The sequence below is a fragment of the Branchiostoma belcheri genome, unplaced genomic scaffold, assembly GCF_001625305.1.
Source record: "Branchiostoma belcheri isolate BF01 breed outbred unplaced genomic scaffold, Haploidv18h27 scaffold3, whole genome shotgun sequence".
NCBI lineage: Eukaryota > Metazoa > Chordata > Leptocardii > Amphioxiformes > Branchiostomatidae > Branchiostoma > Branchiostoma belcheri.
The window spans coordinates 3,872,735-3,886,742 of NW_017803909.1; the positions used below are offsets into that span (position 1 = coordinate 3,872,735).

General features: G+C 44.2%; 2 protein-coding genes across 4 annotated transcripts in view; both read right to left on the reverse strand.

The window, feature by feature from the left end:
- Positions 1–725: 725 nt before the first annotated feature.
- On the reverse strand, positions 726–8,033 carry LOC109473900 (neuroblast differentiation-associated protein AHNAK-like). Of its 3 annotated transcripts, none has more exons than XM_019774050.1 (10): positions 7,923–8,033; positions 6,845–7,140; positions 6,482–6,514; positions 5,884–5,939; positions 5,357–5,565; positions 4,983–5,110; positions 3,117–4,800; positions 2,820–2,968; positions 2,353–2,559; positions 727–1,846 (listed from the first exon to the last, which is right to left on the reverse strand). In XM_019774050.1, exons 2-10 carry the CDS (start codon positions 7,110–7,112, stop codon positions 1,806–1,808), a joined length of 2,775 nt encoding a protein of 924 aa, XP_019629609.1. In that variant the 5' UTR covers positions 7,113–7,140; positions 7,923–8,033; the 3' UTR covers positions 727–1,805. The 3 variants fall into 3 exon arrangements, with proteins under 3 accessions (XP_019629610.1, XP_019629609.1, XP_019629608.1); XM_019774049.1 differs by having other exon boundaries at positions 4,974–5,110; XM_019774051.1 differs by lacking the exon at positions 6,482–6,514 and having other exon boundaries at positions 726–1,846; positions 4,974–5,110.
- Positions 8,034–9,821: 1,788 nt separating this feature from the next.
- Positions 9,822–14,008, reverse strand: part of LOC109473360 (proteoglycan 4-like) — a 12,979-nt gene continuing 8,792 nt past the window's right edge. The window contains exons 12-17 of the mRNA XM_019773224.1: positions 13,867–13,993; positions 13,140–13,692; positions 12,564–12,782; positions 11,979–12,192; positions 11,268–11,474; positions 9,822–10,472 (exon numbers count right to left, since the gene is read on the reverse strand). Coding sequence (XP_019628783.1) covers positions 10,411–10,472; positions 11,268–11,474; positions 11,979–12,192; positions 12,564–12,782; positions 13,140–13,692; positions 13,867–13,993 — 1,382 coding nt within the window. The 3' untranslated portion in view covers positions 9,822–10,410. The remainder of the gene's footprint in view (positions 10,473–11,267; positions 11,475–11,978; positions 12,193–12,563; positions 12,783–13,139; positions 13,693–13,866; positions 13,994–14,008) is intronic.

Genomic DNA, 14,008 nt, shown 5'->3' on the forward strand with positions numbered 1-14,008 from the left:
TATTCTGACGCTTTCAGGCAACAACGCCCCCTTTGCTTGACCCCCGGGCCTTTTCATATATCCTAGATTTAAATGACAGTTATATAGATGTCCCATATCAGATGTCATGATGAGAGACAGTCATAGATATTTGCAGCTAGTTTAGCATATTGCTCCGCTTGGATAGGCGTGACAACGTGTGTGGACCGTCCGCCAAGCGCCCTCCCCACTTGTTCCTGATCTGACCTCAACAGGTGGGCACCTAACCACCCAAGAGTGAAGTCAGGACAACCACTTTCCCCCCAGCCACATTTTAAAGACGGTCGGGCATATTGCCTCGACGACATTCCTGCAGTTTTCCGATACCCCGCTGGAGGATACTGCGCCCTACTAACCTGGTTGTCTCGTACATACCACAAACAGGAGAAAGTAGCACATCGTCCTGTTGTTATACTTTCGTCAAGCTTGACTGGGTCTTTAACATGGCAAGCATTTATGTATGTTCAAGTTTGGCTACAAAAAACTAGAACACTGTCAAGTTGGTCTGACAGGTGTCCAAATAACGTGTTCTGCAATTTTTCTGGGCTTTGAAATTTCTTAATCACTTCGGCTGCTTGTACTTTACACAGTCATGGCTGTAATAAGTGGTACATTCCAATGTTACTGCAAAGCTAAGGATGGTTATGGCATAATGATGTATACATGGGGCATCTGACCACATCTGAATGAATATATATCGCCTTTCAAAACAAGTATAGAGCAAGAGAATAATGATAGACATTACCAGCACACCAGGTACAAATGTTTTTCAACCTTTACTTTATTCCTATCGCCCATAGCTTTTTGATACACCGTAAGACCCGACTCATATCAGGTACAACAATTCGTTAAGCCAGATATAAATTAGCAAGTCCAATCCAATACACGATGTTTCATATTACAAGTGTGCAAGGAATAGATTACTTTGAGGATTTCGCCTTTGTGGCAATTCCATTACAGCCCATAACAACGCCATGTTGGCTTCCCATGATGCACATGTTGGCTTCCCATGATGCACGTCTCGGTCATGTGATCAGGTGCCCTACGTCGTCATATCCTGTCATATATGCACACCGTGACCACTTACCTTAATACCTTTCGCAATAGTGACAAAATTATACAACATTGCCATATCCGATTAGATTAGATTAGATAAAGTCAATGCATTCTATGTACGCTCGTATACTCGACTTTGTTTCCTTCTTAGTGTTTTTAAAGATTTTTTTAGTCATTTTTCTCATCCCATGATAGAAATATGTATCTCGCGGCTCCTGTAATATGAGAGACTGTTTTCTTTTTCATTTCTATGTTCAACATAATTCTACAACCAAAAACACGAATTGGTTTCATCTTATATTGACAATACAAGATCCCGGTATATTTGTTTATCATATTTCCACGTAATGCGTACGTATACCATACACTTTATACCTAGATATGAGCCTTATGTTAACTAATAATACTTTGACCAGTCCAGGGCTGATCCACCATATCAAGACATATTCAATTCACTTATATGAAATTTATGTGTACAAATCTGTCTGCATTGATATTAGACATATTGCTAGTTCCCATACTTGTAATTATTCCTTTTTACCCGTTTTACATTGGTGTCCGTCTCCCCATCTTCTGTTTGCTTTGCTATGTTAGTTGTGATTTCTTCATTTGTATACATTCTGTTTTGTACACACAGGTGGTAATACATCATAAAACTTGACCAGTTATTCTATTATTAGATCCAGGAAGATTATCTTCTCTCTGGTGGAATCTTCAAGATGCTGGCCAGTTCATTTCAGCTCCTTGTCCACGTATCGTCTCAGGTGTTTATCTGTCAGAAAGAGTCAAATATTATCAAAATTACTTCTGGTGTTTTAACATAACCTATGACAATCATTACTGTGTTTGTAACAAAAATGATATAAATGCCATGAATAGCATTTTATTAGTGATTTTGTAATGCCAATGAAATCAGTATATAAGTTTTCTCAGTAACAAACTCTCAATATGAAAGGAACTAACAGGTTTAAGGCACAATCATGATATTGAAATGAAAGAAAAGTGGTAGTTATCTTCTTCTTTAATGCCCACGATCATGACAATGATCATTCTGGTAAACTCATTTTCACCTGAGTAAAGTGAGGAAAGTCGTGTTAAGTGCCTTTCCCAATGGATCGGTGACATGACATGATTCGAATTCGGACCTCTTGGTTCTGAGCTGAATTGTCTGCCGCTACGCCACACGACCCCTCAATTATTATTACTATTATCATATTGGTCTTGCATGAAGTTAAAGACAGAAGTAGTTTTGTAGGATATTTAGTGTTGTGAGCTGACCTCTGCGGTACATCTTGAGCGTGCTCTCCAGCTCGGCCAGAGCGCTCCTGGTGGAGATGGTCTGCAGCATCAGCGTGTTGTAGGTGTCGTGCATGGCCGTGTTGACGTTCGCGTACCAGGCCGGCGCCTGGACCTGATCACTGGTGCGCTGCTTCTGTAGGTATTGCAGTTCCTCCGTCATCTTGTCCAGGAGCACCACACCCTCATCTGTGGTGTCATCGGATTATACCGTCAGTTCTCAAAGAATGCAATATTTGGTAGAGTCGTAAGTCGCGGAAGTTTGATCATCAATGTTTCTAAATCTTTACCCAACAAACGAGACCCTAGCATAGTTTTTCCGGCATTCATGGCATACAATGTCCGATGATATAGACTATACATATACAATACCAGGTGCAGGGTTACTTGCCCAACTTTTGCCCATATGCAATAAAACCGTAGAAAGGACATGAACGCCCATTACGCACCATTCCTAGGTTCCTTCCCCGGGGTACGGATGAGCTTGGCCAGGTCTTTTTGTCCTTTGTCCTCCAAGTTCTCCTTCTTCACAGCGTGGTACAGAGCTTTGTCTGTCATGTCGTGCAGGAGTTTCAGCATGCGCTCATTCTTGGCGATTCTATTATGGGAACAATGGCAGTCAAGTCGTTAGCAACTGTAGTTAGTGTTGAAGGGATTGTATATGGCCTTTGGCAAACAATGAACACCAATTAATTTGTTTAGACACAATAAGTTATTTGCAGATCTTGAAACGTCGCTACACTCACCTTGCAGCGGCCTCTTTCATTTCCTTCTCCATCTCGGGCGTCACTGTCTGTTTATCGGACGTTTTGGTCGGTTTGCCCGTGGTCTTGTCCGGAGCGGACAGGTCTTCCCTTGACTTGCGGAAGAACCGATCCAGGAAAGAGGACCTCTTCCTCCTATCGATGTCGTCGTCATCGGAATCTGACGATGTACCGGGTTCGTGACCGGAGTCGACAAACGGCATCTTCGCCTTGACCCTGGGGTCGGCGTGCACTTCATCAGACCTCTGCAGCTGGACGTTCGGAGCGGACATGTTTACGTCGCCGCCTTCGATGCTCACGTCGTTGTCGTTGGGCGAATCCAAGTCGTTGGAGGACTTCCTAAAGCTCCAGTCTGGTCTCTTGAAACCCCATTTCGGCGGACTCTTGAGTTCTGGTCCATTGCCCTCAAACCTTGGCTTTTGGAAGCTGATGTCTGGTGCGGAAAGATGCGGTCTCGACATGTTGACATCCGGCATCTCCAGGTTGGGTTTCTTCACGTTAAGATTGGGCGATTTGAAGCTTGGTTTCTTCAAGCTCCATCGTGACGGCTTGTCAACCTCTGGGCCCTCGTAGTCAGGAGACTCGACATCGGCATCACCTTTTGAACCCCAACTCGGCGCTTGTAGGTCGAGAGATGGCTTCTTGATGTCAGGCCCTTCAAAACTTGGTTTCTTCAAGTTGAACTCAGGTGCCTTCCAGTTTGGTTTCTTAATGCTCCATCGTGATGGCTTGTCAACCTCTGGACCCTCATAATTAGGAGACTCGACATCGACATCACCTTTGGAACCCCAATTCGGTGCTTCTAGGTCGAGAGATGGCTTCTTGATGTCAGGCCCTTCAAAACTTGGTTTCTTCAAGTTGAACTCAGGTGCCTTCCAGTTTGGTTTTTTAATGCTCCATCGTGATGGTTTGTCAACCTCTGGACCCTCGTAATCAGGAGACTCGACTTCGGCATTGACATCGGCATCACCTTTTGATTTCCTGAAGCTCCAATTCGGTGCCTTCAGGTCGACCGATGGCTTGGTCCACTTCGGCTTATCAATGGTCGGCTGCCCACTCTTCCAACGTGACTCCTCCACACCATCTACATCAAGAGGCTCGAAGCTCACGTGGCCCTTCTTGGGTTTCCGCATTCGTAGGTCGGGCTCGGACCCGGCGAACTTGGGCTGCGTGGGCAGATCTTGGTCGGAAATACTCGAGGATGATCCCTGCCAATCCTTCTTCTTCCCTCCGAACTTCTCGTCCATGTAGTCCTTGACCTTCTCCGTGAAGGTACGTTTCCGCGGGATCTCGCCGGTGGAGGCAGACAGTCCCTCACGATTGAGGGAGGGGTCGGTGGAGTTGTCGCTGGAGCGAGGAGACCCCTTGTAGCTTTGTTTCTCTGGGCGGGAGAATGGCGACGATCCCTCTGAGAACCCAGGCGGCGGTGCGGAGTGAGCCTCGTCGGCATACCTGGGAGTTTCGAGCGGTCCTGGGCCGAGATGTCGCGGCCTCTCGCTGGAGAACTCGGGAAGTCGAGCAGAGTGAGCTTCGTCTGCGTGCCGAGGGGCTTCTACCGGGAACCCCGGGTCTTGGGAGGGAAAACCCGGCTCTTTGCCTGAATGGGCTTCGTCTGCGGATTTCGGGAATGTCATGTACCCATTTGTTTGCCTCCCATCCGAATCCCCTGTAAAGGAAGATTTGAACAATGCATGTGATACTACACAATATACACAATTGCAATGACACGGCATAGGGTCAAAGCATTCCTTTCGGAAATTTATCATTGGCAATGATTAACGGGGTGAGGGGTGCGGATGGAAGAACTAAGCAGACAGGAAGATAACAAGACAGACATACTAAGCACATCTGGCCGTGGCCCGGTCCCGGTCCCTGTCCCGGTCGGCTGCGTCTTCTTCCCGTCCATGTATTTCAACAGGTGATCTTGGTCGCTTTCTTCCAGGGCAAACTTCAGGATGTCGTACCCTTGGTCATCTCTGTAATGACAGATGGTTTTAGGGAAGATGAAAGTTTATCTTAACACTTTGGAAGCCTATGTGAAACACAATGTGGCATACTCATTTTCACCTGAGCGAAGTGAGGAAAGTCGTGTTAAGTGCCTTTCCGAAGGGCACAAGGTTGGTGTGAATGGAGAATTCGAACTCGGGACCTCTCTAGTTGCCGTTACGCCACACGACCACACGGCTTGCCATCGATATCATTCCAGGATAAAAAAATCGTACCTTTCGGGAAGGATATCCAGCAGTCGTTCGTTGACCTTCTCGCGCTCTCCCGGCGGCAGGAGTCTGTCCATGTCGTCCAGGTCAAACACCTTGTTCTGGTGGAACAGGCCGAAGAGCGTGAGGGGCTGCATCTCACTCACGATCCGCTCGCGGCGCTGTTCCAGCCTGTCCTGTAGGACCGGGTTCATCTTGTTCTTGGCCAGGGGGATCTGTGGGGAAAAGAGTGGTGGTCATCAGTCATACATTATCCGTAAGTAAACATCTCAATAGAAAAAGTGTCTTAGATGTCGACTAGGAACTTTTTAAGAATTAGTCATTCTCTATATAGAGATGTGATCTAAGATATTACTCTGAGCCATCTATAGATGAGCAATTTTAAAAGGAATTGGATAGAGCCTGAAGGTTATCAACCCCTGTGTTAACTTAGGTAAAAAAATAGCTCTCTAATACTTTCGTACTCCCGTGTATTTTTGGCACTGTTGGTGTTAAAGTGTTATGTGCAATAGCAGCAAAACTATACAACGTACCGTGCCGATTAACTTGGTTATTGGTTCTGGAGAAGTTGGGTAGGATGGATCGTACTCTGTGGGGATTAAAGAGTAGTCAATTATTGACTGTGCAGTCACCAATCAATCATCCAACTAACCAACCAACAAACAAACAAACAAATCAATCAACAAACCAAGCAAACAACCATGCATCCATCCATCCACGGCCAGTCATCCATCCATCCAATCAACTATCCAACCAACCAACCATACATGTAGATAACGTTACAAGACTACACTCCTGCTGTGTCGCTTTTGATTAAAATGCTAGAATAAAAGTTTGAGAATACAGTTCACATCGCAACATGCTTTCGGGTTTAACGAGACAAAAAAGGGTGTGAATTTCATGCGTCTTATTAGGATAGATACATATAATGTTAGGTGTGTACATTTTAATGATTCTTCTGAATACGGAGTGGGATCGAGAAAGATATAATTCCAAAGTCGTTACGTATACAGAAACAAGACGAGCACAGGAAAAAAGACCACACAACCAAACTTAACACTATCCGAACCAACTCTTGCATTTGCTTCTAAACCCACACCAACTAAATGCCCGCGTAGAGCTTGCTTTTACCCTTGTCGGCATGGGGCGATCCCACACCATCATCTATAAAAGAGAGAGAAACAGTTTATTCTTACACCAGCCCACTTAACACGCAGCCCAATAGGAGCTGATGCACAAAACATTAACCACAGCAAGTATAGATAGGGAGTAAATCTCATCTTAACACAATAACAGATGGAGACTCCTCCTGATAATACTCCAGCATTAACCATAACATGGAATCATCATTGACGTAGTTATGGAATAAATCATCGAAACCCGTGGTTACAACTTGAATAGAAAAAAAGTCTCAGAGAATACTGTCATTCTACATATGTACTATTAGCTAATGTAAAGAGTATATGTTGTTGTCTAGTCTCCTATACCCCGTACCTTTCTCCAACAGCTCCTTGAGCTGAGGCTGATGATGCTCGTTCAGGGCAAACGTGAAGACGTTGAAGGCCTCGTCCCCCTTGGTGGGCAGCTCGTCCAGGACCTTCTCGTTCAGCTGCAGACGTTCCTTGTGCGGAAGGATGTCGTCCAGTTGGTCAGACGTCAGGATGCCGTTTTGGAACAGCAGTCCGAAGACCGGCAGGGGCTGCATCTCCTTGACCAGCGGCCCGCGGGCCTCCTCCAGCTTCTTCTTTACCCGGTCCCGCATGGCTGGAGCTGTTCTGTCGGCTTCTCTTCTGTAATTAGAGCGTCTGGTCAATCTATTGTCAGTGATGTACATTTTCAACTTGATATTTTGGAGTGGGGGCCCCATGAAGATGTTACAAAATGTAGTATTATATATTCCAAGGACATTATATACCGTATAATGGCCTTGTGTATTCATACACGTAAGTGGTCAACTAATGGTGTGCTTCTGTTCGTGTGTGTGACTGTGTGCATACACGTGCGTGTACATGTGTATTTAAATCAGTACATTGCAATCAGAATATTGACTGTTAGTAGACTGAGGTAACGTTAGCAGTAAAAGCTTAGCGTTATGTTTGTTGCGACGTATTGACAACAAAGGTGATGTTTTCTTGATTCTAGATAATTTCTTTGGCGATTCCAGGCATGCGGCATGTCTGTTTCTCAGACACACACATTAACACAATGCTAAACAAACCTCTGCTTCTGACAAATCTAGCAGGTGCCACAACATTCTATGTGATGGAATTTTGAGTAAACAAAGCAGCATGTTAAGCAATACCCTAGTATGGGTTGTTCGAGGTAACGTATTAGAAGACAAACTCTGACCCGAACGAGAAGAATGACAAGATGTCTTACACATGACTGGGCCGCCGAAGCCGCCATATTGGCCTTACCTAGTCGTTCGAGTTAACTCATTGACCAGCAATCGCAAAACTTTAACTCATAATGACTATACGGTCATACATATGTTACCACTCTGATAAAGTACGCTACACATAGTCGCGTACACTACACACTTAAGAAAAGTAAAGAATAGAAATGTGCTTACAGTTTCCTGTTGTTTGTTGATAATGTTGAGACCTGCTCCGTAGCCCGGCCCAGTGCAAATTTATGCAAAGCAACCTACCGAGCAAGTCGGACTGCCTGAAGTGCCCCACGCCCCCTACAGACAATGATGAGAACGCCCCGGTGACCCCGTAGGAAAAAAAATACAAACTTATCACATACTGTGTTAATGTAAATAAATACAGGTGTTCGACGTGCTCGGTGTACCAACCAAGGTTTGGCATTGCTGTTGAGTGTTAGACCGTGACTGTTACAGGTTGGGAAGGAATATCATGTTTCTTACGGCGTAAAATATACAAATTTAAAGGGGAGGGGGGCGGATGGAGGAACATGGTGCAAGGACCGAGGTTATTACAGGTGATTACACTGGAATCTGAGACCTTTGGCATACTATAATGTAACCTTTATTACGATTTTGTAGTAATGGTGAAGAGCTCTATCGCCAAGAGACCATGTCTGAGTCTCTTGCCCAGTCCAGTATTATCAGGACAGATGATCACAGTTGATAAGAAAATTATCTCAAGGAAGCTAAAAGAAAGCAAAATACGTTGATGCAATCAGGTGTCTCTTGTGTAAGGTTTACCTGGGGGTATTTAATTTTTTTTCATCACAAACACCGTACAATAGGGGTGCGATTTGGGACTGGAATGCGCTCCAAGTGGCAGGTTTTGTAATGCAAATTTACAAGTAGTCTAGTAATTGTCCAAAGAGCCCAGCTTATGGCCCTGTTTATTCACAGCTTGAGAATACAATGTATCTTTAAGTAACATCTTATGCTTAGGTCACATTTCCAAACCGGGGCCCGGCCGGGTAGTCATTTGGAACGAAAAATATGGTATAAAACGCAACAAAGCACAGAAAGGTTGAAAAATATCAACAATGGAACTAACTACGTATATTCTTGATGAAAATTGGTGATTTTTCGTTTATTGAAACAGCCCGGCCGGGCCCCGGCTTGGAAATGTGACCCCAGCATTACCGGGGAGGTTTTGCTTTGTTGATATTCGTTCTCTGAAACGGCACACATTGAAACCAATGGAAATACACGTACACGCAATTAGACATTACAGTAATTTTAATTCTCAACTCCTGTTTATTCCAATATAAAAGAAACAACATGAATTTACAGCTGGAATTAACTGCTTGTATATCCATAATCCATCAACTTTTCTTCTATTGCCTAAAGCTTTATTAAAGCTATAATGATATATGTACTAGTACTACTTCTGTTTGCCTGCCTTTATTATTGGAATTGCACTTCACCCCATAAAATTCCATAAATCTATACATAAGACGAAGATACTCCCCATGTGTGGCAAATTCACTGGTTTTGTATCGCTTTATTATTTCTGAATACCTCAGTCACCCCAACAACCAAAGAACATAGAAAAAATGTAGTACATGTAGTAGGAAAAACTAATTATGCTTATATTCATGTTTACCTTCGCAGAAGGAAAACATTGTTTTTGCTCAGTTTCTTTCTCTTCTTTTTCTCCAAACAAATAAGGTCAATGACCTGAACCTGACGTCTGTCACCATGGTAACATAGTAACACCCTGTGGTGTTAGGTTACATTTTGTAGCATGACAGACCTCGTTTGGCTGCTCACCATGCATTATATACGAAAGTGTTTGAGTTACAGTAAACAGAGCTGTACATATTCATGTAGTAGTATGTAGTTTGGTAACTTAAAGTTAGAACATGTGAAGGTAAACATTATGCATTTAATTTTTACTTTTCTAGTTTCTGTACATTGTTTTCAAGGGCTACACATTTGCCGAAATATGAAGGCACGTGTTTTCCTGAGTTCAGAATACAGGAAGAAACCTGTCATTTGTTATCTTTAAATTATACCTAGCCTCTAGATTATAAACTAGCCCATTTCCGGTACAGTATCTACGATAATGTTTCCCTCTGTCACCGTTCTTGATTATGCTGCCATTTTGTTCTGCACTTTCAAGAAATTTCAAAAACCAACTCTCGCCTCCGAACTGATCATGACATGATGTTCACAAAATAAACTTGTATACAATACGCCTAGTTTACCAGGACTATGTGAATATACAATTGACACATTTTCTATCTGAAGTCAGTTGAAATCCAACAATATTGCGCTACATGCTAACTGACTGACTTACATGGCACAGTTTGTCCAAACTCGTGTCCGTGTTGTCAACATGTTCCAGTTTCTACTGGTTATGTAGTCAGGAAACTCTTGATATATTGTGGTGCAGGGAAATAGTACTGAACTAATTCATGACAACATGTTTCTATAGTATTAAGCCATTGCTGTTTTGTGAGTATGGTTATGTACAATATGTACAACAATCTGTGTATATGTCACCATATAAATGAGCTAACTTCATGTTCATTTCTTAAGCTTGAATATTGGAAGCTATAAATAATATGAGAAGATACGGCGGCCGCCAGAACCCCAGCGGTGGTCTTTGGTAGAACAGTGGACTTGATGTTCAGCGCTGGTTTTCCTCCCCTTCTTTGCGCCTGGCCAGGTACGCATTCTTCAACTGGTTATCTGCAACAAGACACGAAATATTGATGATATCTTGTAATATAAACTTTGCAAAGATTTTAGATTCTACGCAGAGGAAGCTGAAGGTTTTTCTACAGCCACAACCTGTACCAATTACTAGTATGCAAAACCTACGACCCTTTGCACACAGCAGTTGAGGGAAATCCGTACAATAGGGGTGCGATTTGGGACTGGAATGCGCTCCAACCTGTACCAATTATGCGAAACCTACGACCCTTTGCACACAGCAGTTGAGGGAAACAGTTGAAAATAAAGGCTGGTTCGTGATTTGCATTTTTAAGCACCTGCTCCTGTTCCCTTGGCTTAGCGTCGCAGCAATGCCCAAGCTACCCTGTGTCTGATCGCACCAGGCAGTACGTACGATCACTCACCTCATCGTAACCTTTTCTTTGCCTCCTTTAAACCTTGTGGGTAAACCAGACGGAAAATAAGAATCTGACTTGTGTTGTGTAGTAATAAATAGTTCTTAAGTTTCTACATCTGATATTTAAAGAGGTTTGAAGTGCCATGATATCGATCTTTATGGTTTTATATATCATGCCATGAGTAGGGTAAATAAGATTACTACTTCTAGTGAAATAGTTTGGATCTTTTTGTATACAGTCTACATTTGAAGAAGTAAGAAACGACCACCTGTTCAACGTATAAATGTCTGAAGAAAAGGACAAATGTACTTATCAATCTTACTTTTACGCAGTATTTTCCTGTGTATGCTTTTTTTACTCAATCTTTCCTCTTAAGACATTCGGCAATGGAAATGATATCTTTTGTCTTTACCTTTCTTGTATTCTTCCATAGCCTTGCTCAGATCGTTGAGAGAAGCCTTCATGTGCACCAGGTGTATGATGAGTGTGTTGTAGGTGTCCCGCATGGCCGTGTTGACGTTCCGGTACCAGGGTCCCGGCTGCTTGTTGAACACGCCCGGCCTTTGCTTGTACAAGTCCTGAAGTTCGTCTGACAGCTTGTCGATCAGTATGTCTCCTCCTGTTCAAGATGAGCATAGAAAAAAGAAATTGTTTTATTACTTTGACTAACGTTAAAAATGTAAACGGTGTTGCCGTGACTTGAGAAGTCCGAGAAATATCTCCAAGAAAATTCAATATACAACTGCCACGAATATATTTTCGTACTATGGAAAATGAACATGTCGATTGCAACCATAGAATAGAGAACTGTGTCTACTGTACATATACAGATACCATTTGGCAGCGAGGTAGAAGGGGATCATGTTCTCAAACTAGTACTTGACTCAAAGCTTAAGAGTACGTGTAGCTCGGGTGGAAAACTTTAGAGTTTCCTGGCTTGTAGATGTTACAAAAGGTTGACGCAAACAACTAGAGAAAACCAGAGTTCGGCGATCTCATACCTCCATGAATGTTTAGGGCTTTTGTAGAATTTACGCATGGTGATGACCATCTGTAAATGGATTTCATGGATGTAAATACTTGTAATAAATGAAAAATTCATGTAAGGTTTCTGCCGACCGACCTGGCCGCACGGTGGTGCCAGTCTGCACCAGCTCTGCCAGGTCCTTGTCCGCCGGGTCCTCCAGTTTCTCACACTGGCAGGCGTGGCTGAGGGTGCGGTCAGACAGCTGCTTCATCACCTGCAGCAGCCGCTCGCTCTTCGCGATGCGCTGGGCCGCCTGCTTCATCTGCCGCTCCGTCTCCGGCGTGATGTGGTCCATGGTGGTCGGCAGGACCTGTTGTAACACACGGCATCGTCAGAAAACAGTCGGCCTATTTCTACAGATACTGTAATTCACTTAATATTCACGGTAGCAAAAGTTCACGGTCTGAGAAGAATTATATGTTCACGACGGCGACAGGTGCAGAAAAAAGAAAGTCGACGAATTATTTGTAACGGTAATGATAAGTTCGCGGTACCACGAAAACAGCGAACATAAAAGTACCATGAAAAAACAGGAATTTGTAGTATATACATTTTGTACATATTTTAGTTGAACTATAGCTAGTCATTTTTAACGCCTCTTGTCTGCCTTACTGAGTTTCAGATCAAGACACTGTATCCTTTAATAGAAAGAAGACAAAAATTGGATAAAAGTATCATCACCTTAATGGGCCTGCCGTAGACCTGGTCCACAATGACAGGGGGTGAGTCTGTGTTCCGCCGCCGGCGGTCCTTGCCGTTATTCTTCCTCAGGTCCGACAGTGAGTTGAGGGACTTGTAGACCTCCTGACTGACTCCCAGCTTCTTCTTCTGACCACTGGGCAGGGCCACGACAGGGCTGTACTGGGCTGGGGAGGGTGTGCCCGCCACCAAGGCGTTGTACTGAACACGGGAAAATAAAGCAAAGTGTCATCTATACACATCGTCACATCACCTTGCAATAGAGAGAAAGATCATGATTGCCGTTAGTCAAAAGTTGTAAAACAGACTAAAAGGGATTATAGTTATGTAACATCTGTGTCCATATCGCCACCTTGAGAAAAAGTGTGCTTAAAGATATTTTTACTGCAACATACCCTAGGTATGTACATTTGAGGTGTGCAGGAGTGCATACCAAAAGTATGTTGCAGCAAATATATCTAAAAGCACACTATTTCTCAAGGTGGCGATATTATGGACCCTGGTGATATTATGGACACGGATGATCCTTGTACACTAGGAATACTAGTATTGTTTTACCTCAGCTGACTCCATCATCATTGGCGGGAAATCCTCAGAGATGTAACTCTCAGGGGTGGATCGTTTGGATGAGTTGGTGATGGATGAAGGGGGAGGTGGAGGTGCGTGGGTGCTGGGTGCGCTCTTCGCGTTCAGCTTGGGATAGTCAGCAATGTGTGGTGGCGGTGCACTGTTGAAGGAAGGCGCCGCACTTCTAACAACCGGCTCCGCTTCCGCGATGGTCGCGGTCTGTTCGGGAGGTGACGGTGGAGGGACACGGTCACTGGGAACGTTCGTGATAGTAACGAGCTTTGGATAGTCGAAGATGACGCCGTAGTCGTTTTCTTTTGGGGGCGACGGAGCTCTGTTTACCGGCGGTGTCGCTTCCTGGACAGGGCTGCTCTTCGGAGGGGTCGTGGAGACCAAGATTTCGTCATCCCTGCGCAGGGGAGGGGGAGAGGGCGGCGGGTAGTCGAACTGGACCAGGCGGACCTCTCCTGGGGTTTCCTCTTCAACCAGCTCGTACTCCACTCCGTAAATCTCCCCGTACTCGATACCCTCGTCCTCTGTAGGGCTGCAGGAAAACAGTTCCAAAAAATTGTTACGACATTGCTAGTTTGAAACAAACATTATGCGCTTAGCCAAAATGTTCTTAAAATAAGCTCACTTTCTGTAATCATAACGTTACATTTACGTTTATGCTCATGGACAATAGTGATCACGCAGGTATAATTTGCTGTGTAGTTACTGTACCTGGATGAATGACTGGTGTTCGTTTGCTTGTGCGGAGAGGGAACTCTGACAGGCGACAGTATGAGAGGTTGTGGTGACGGAGATCTTGGTGGTGGTGACGGCGTACGCCTCCTTGGCGGCGGGAAGGTGAGCGAGCC

What these genes read in the sequence shown, in the direction of transcription:
- LOC109473900 (XM_019774049.1), bottom strand. Translation starts at nt 7,112, where the DNA reads ATGCGGGACCGGGTAAAGAAGAAGCTGGAGGAGGCCCGCGGGCCGCTG. An exon ending in CTGGATATCCTTCCCGAAAG is followed by an intron (nt 5,111 to 5,356) that starts GTACGATTTTTT and finishes CTGTCATTACAG; the next exon opens with AGATGACCAAGGGTACGACA. An exon ending in GGGGAAGGAACCTAGGAATG is followed by an intron (nt 2,560 to 2,819) that starts GTGCGTAATGGG and finishes ATGACACCACAG; the next exon opens with ATGAGGGTGTGGTGCTCCTG.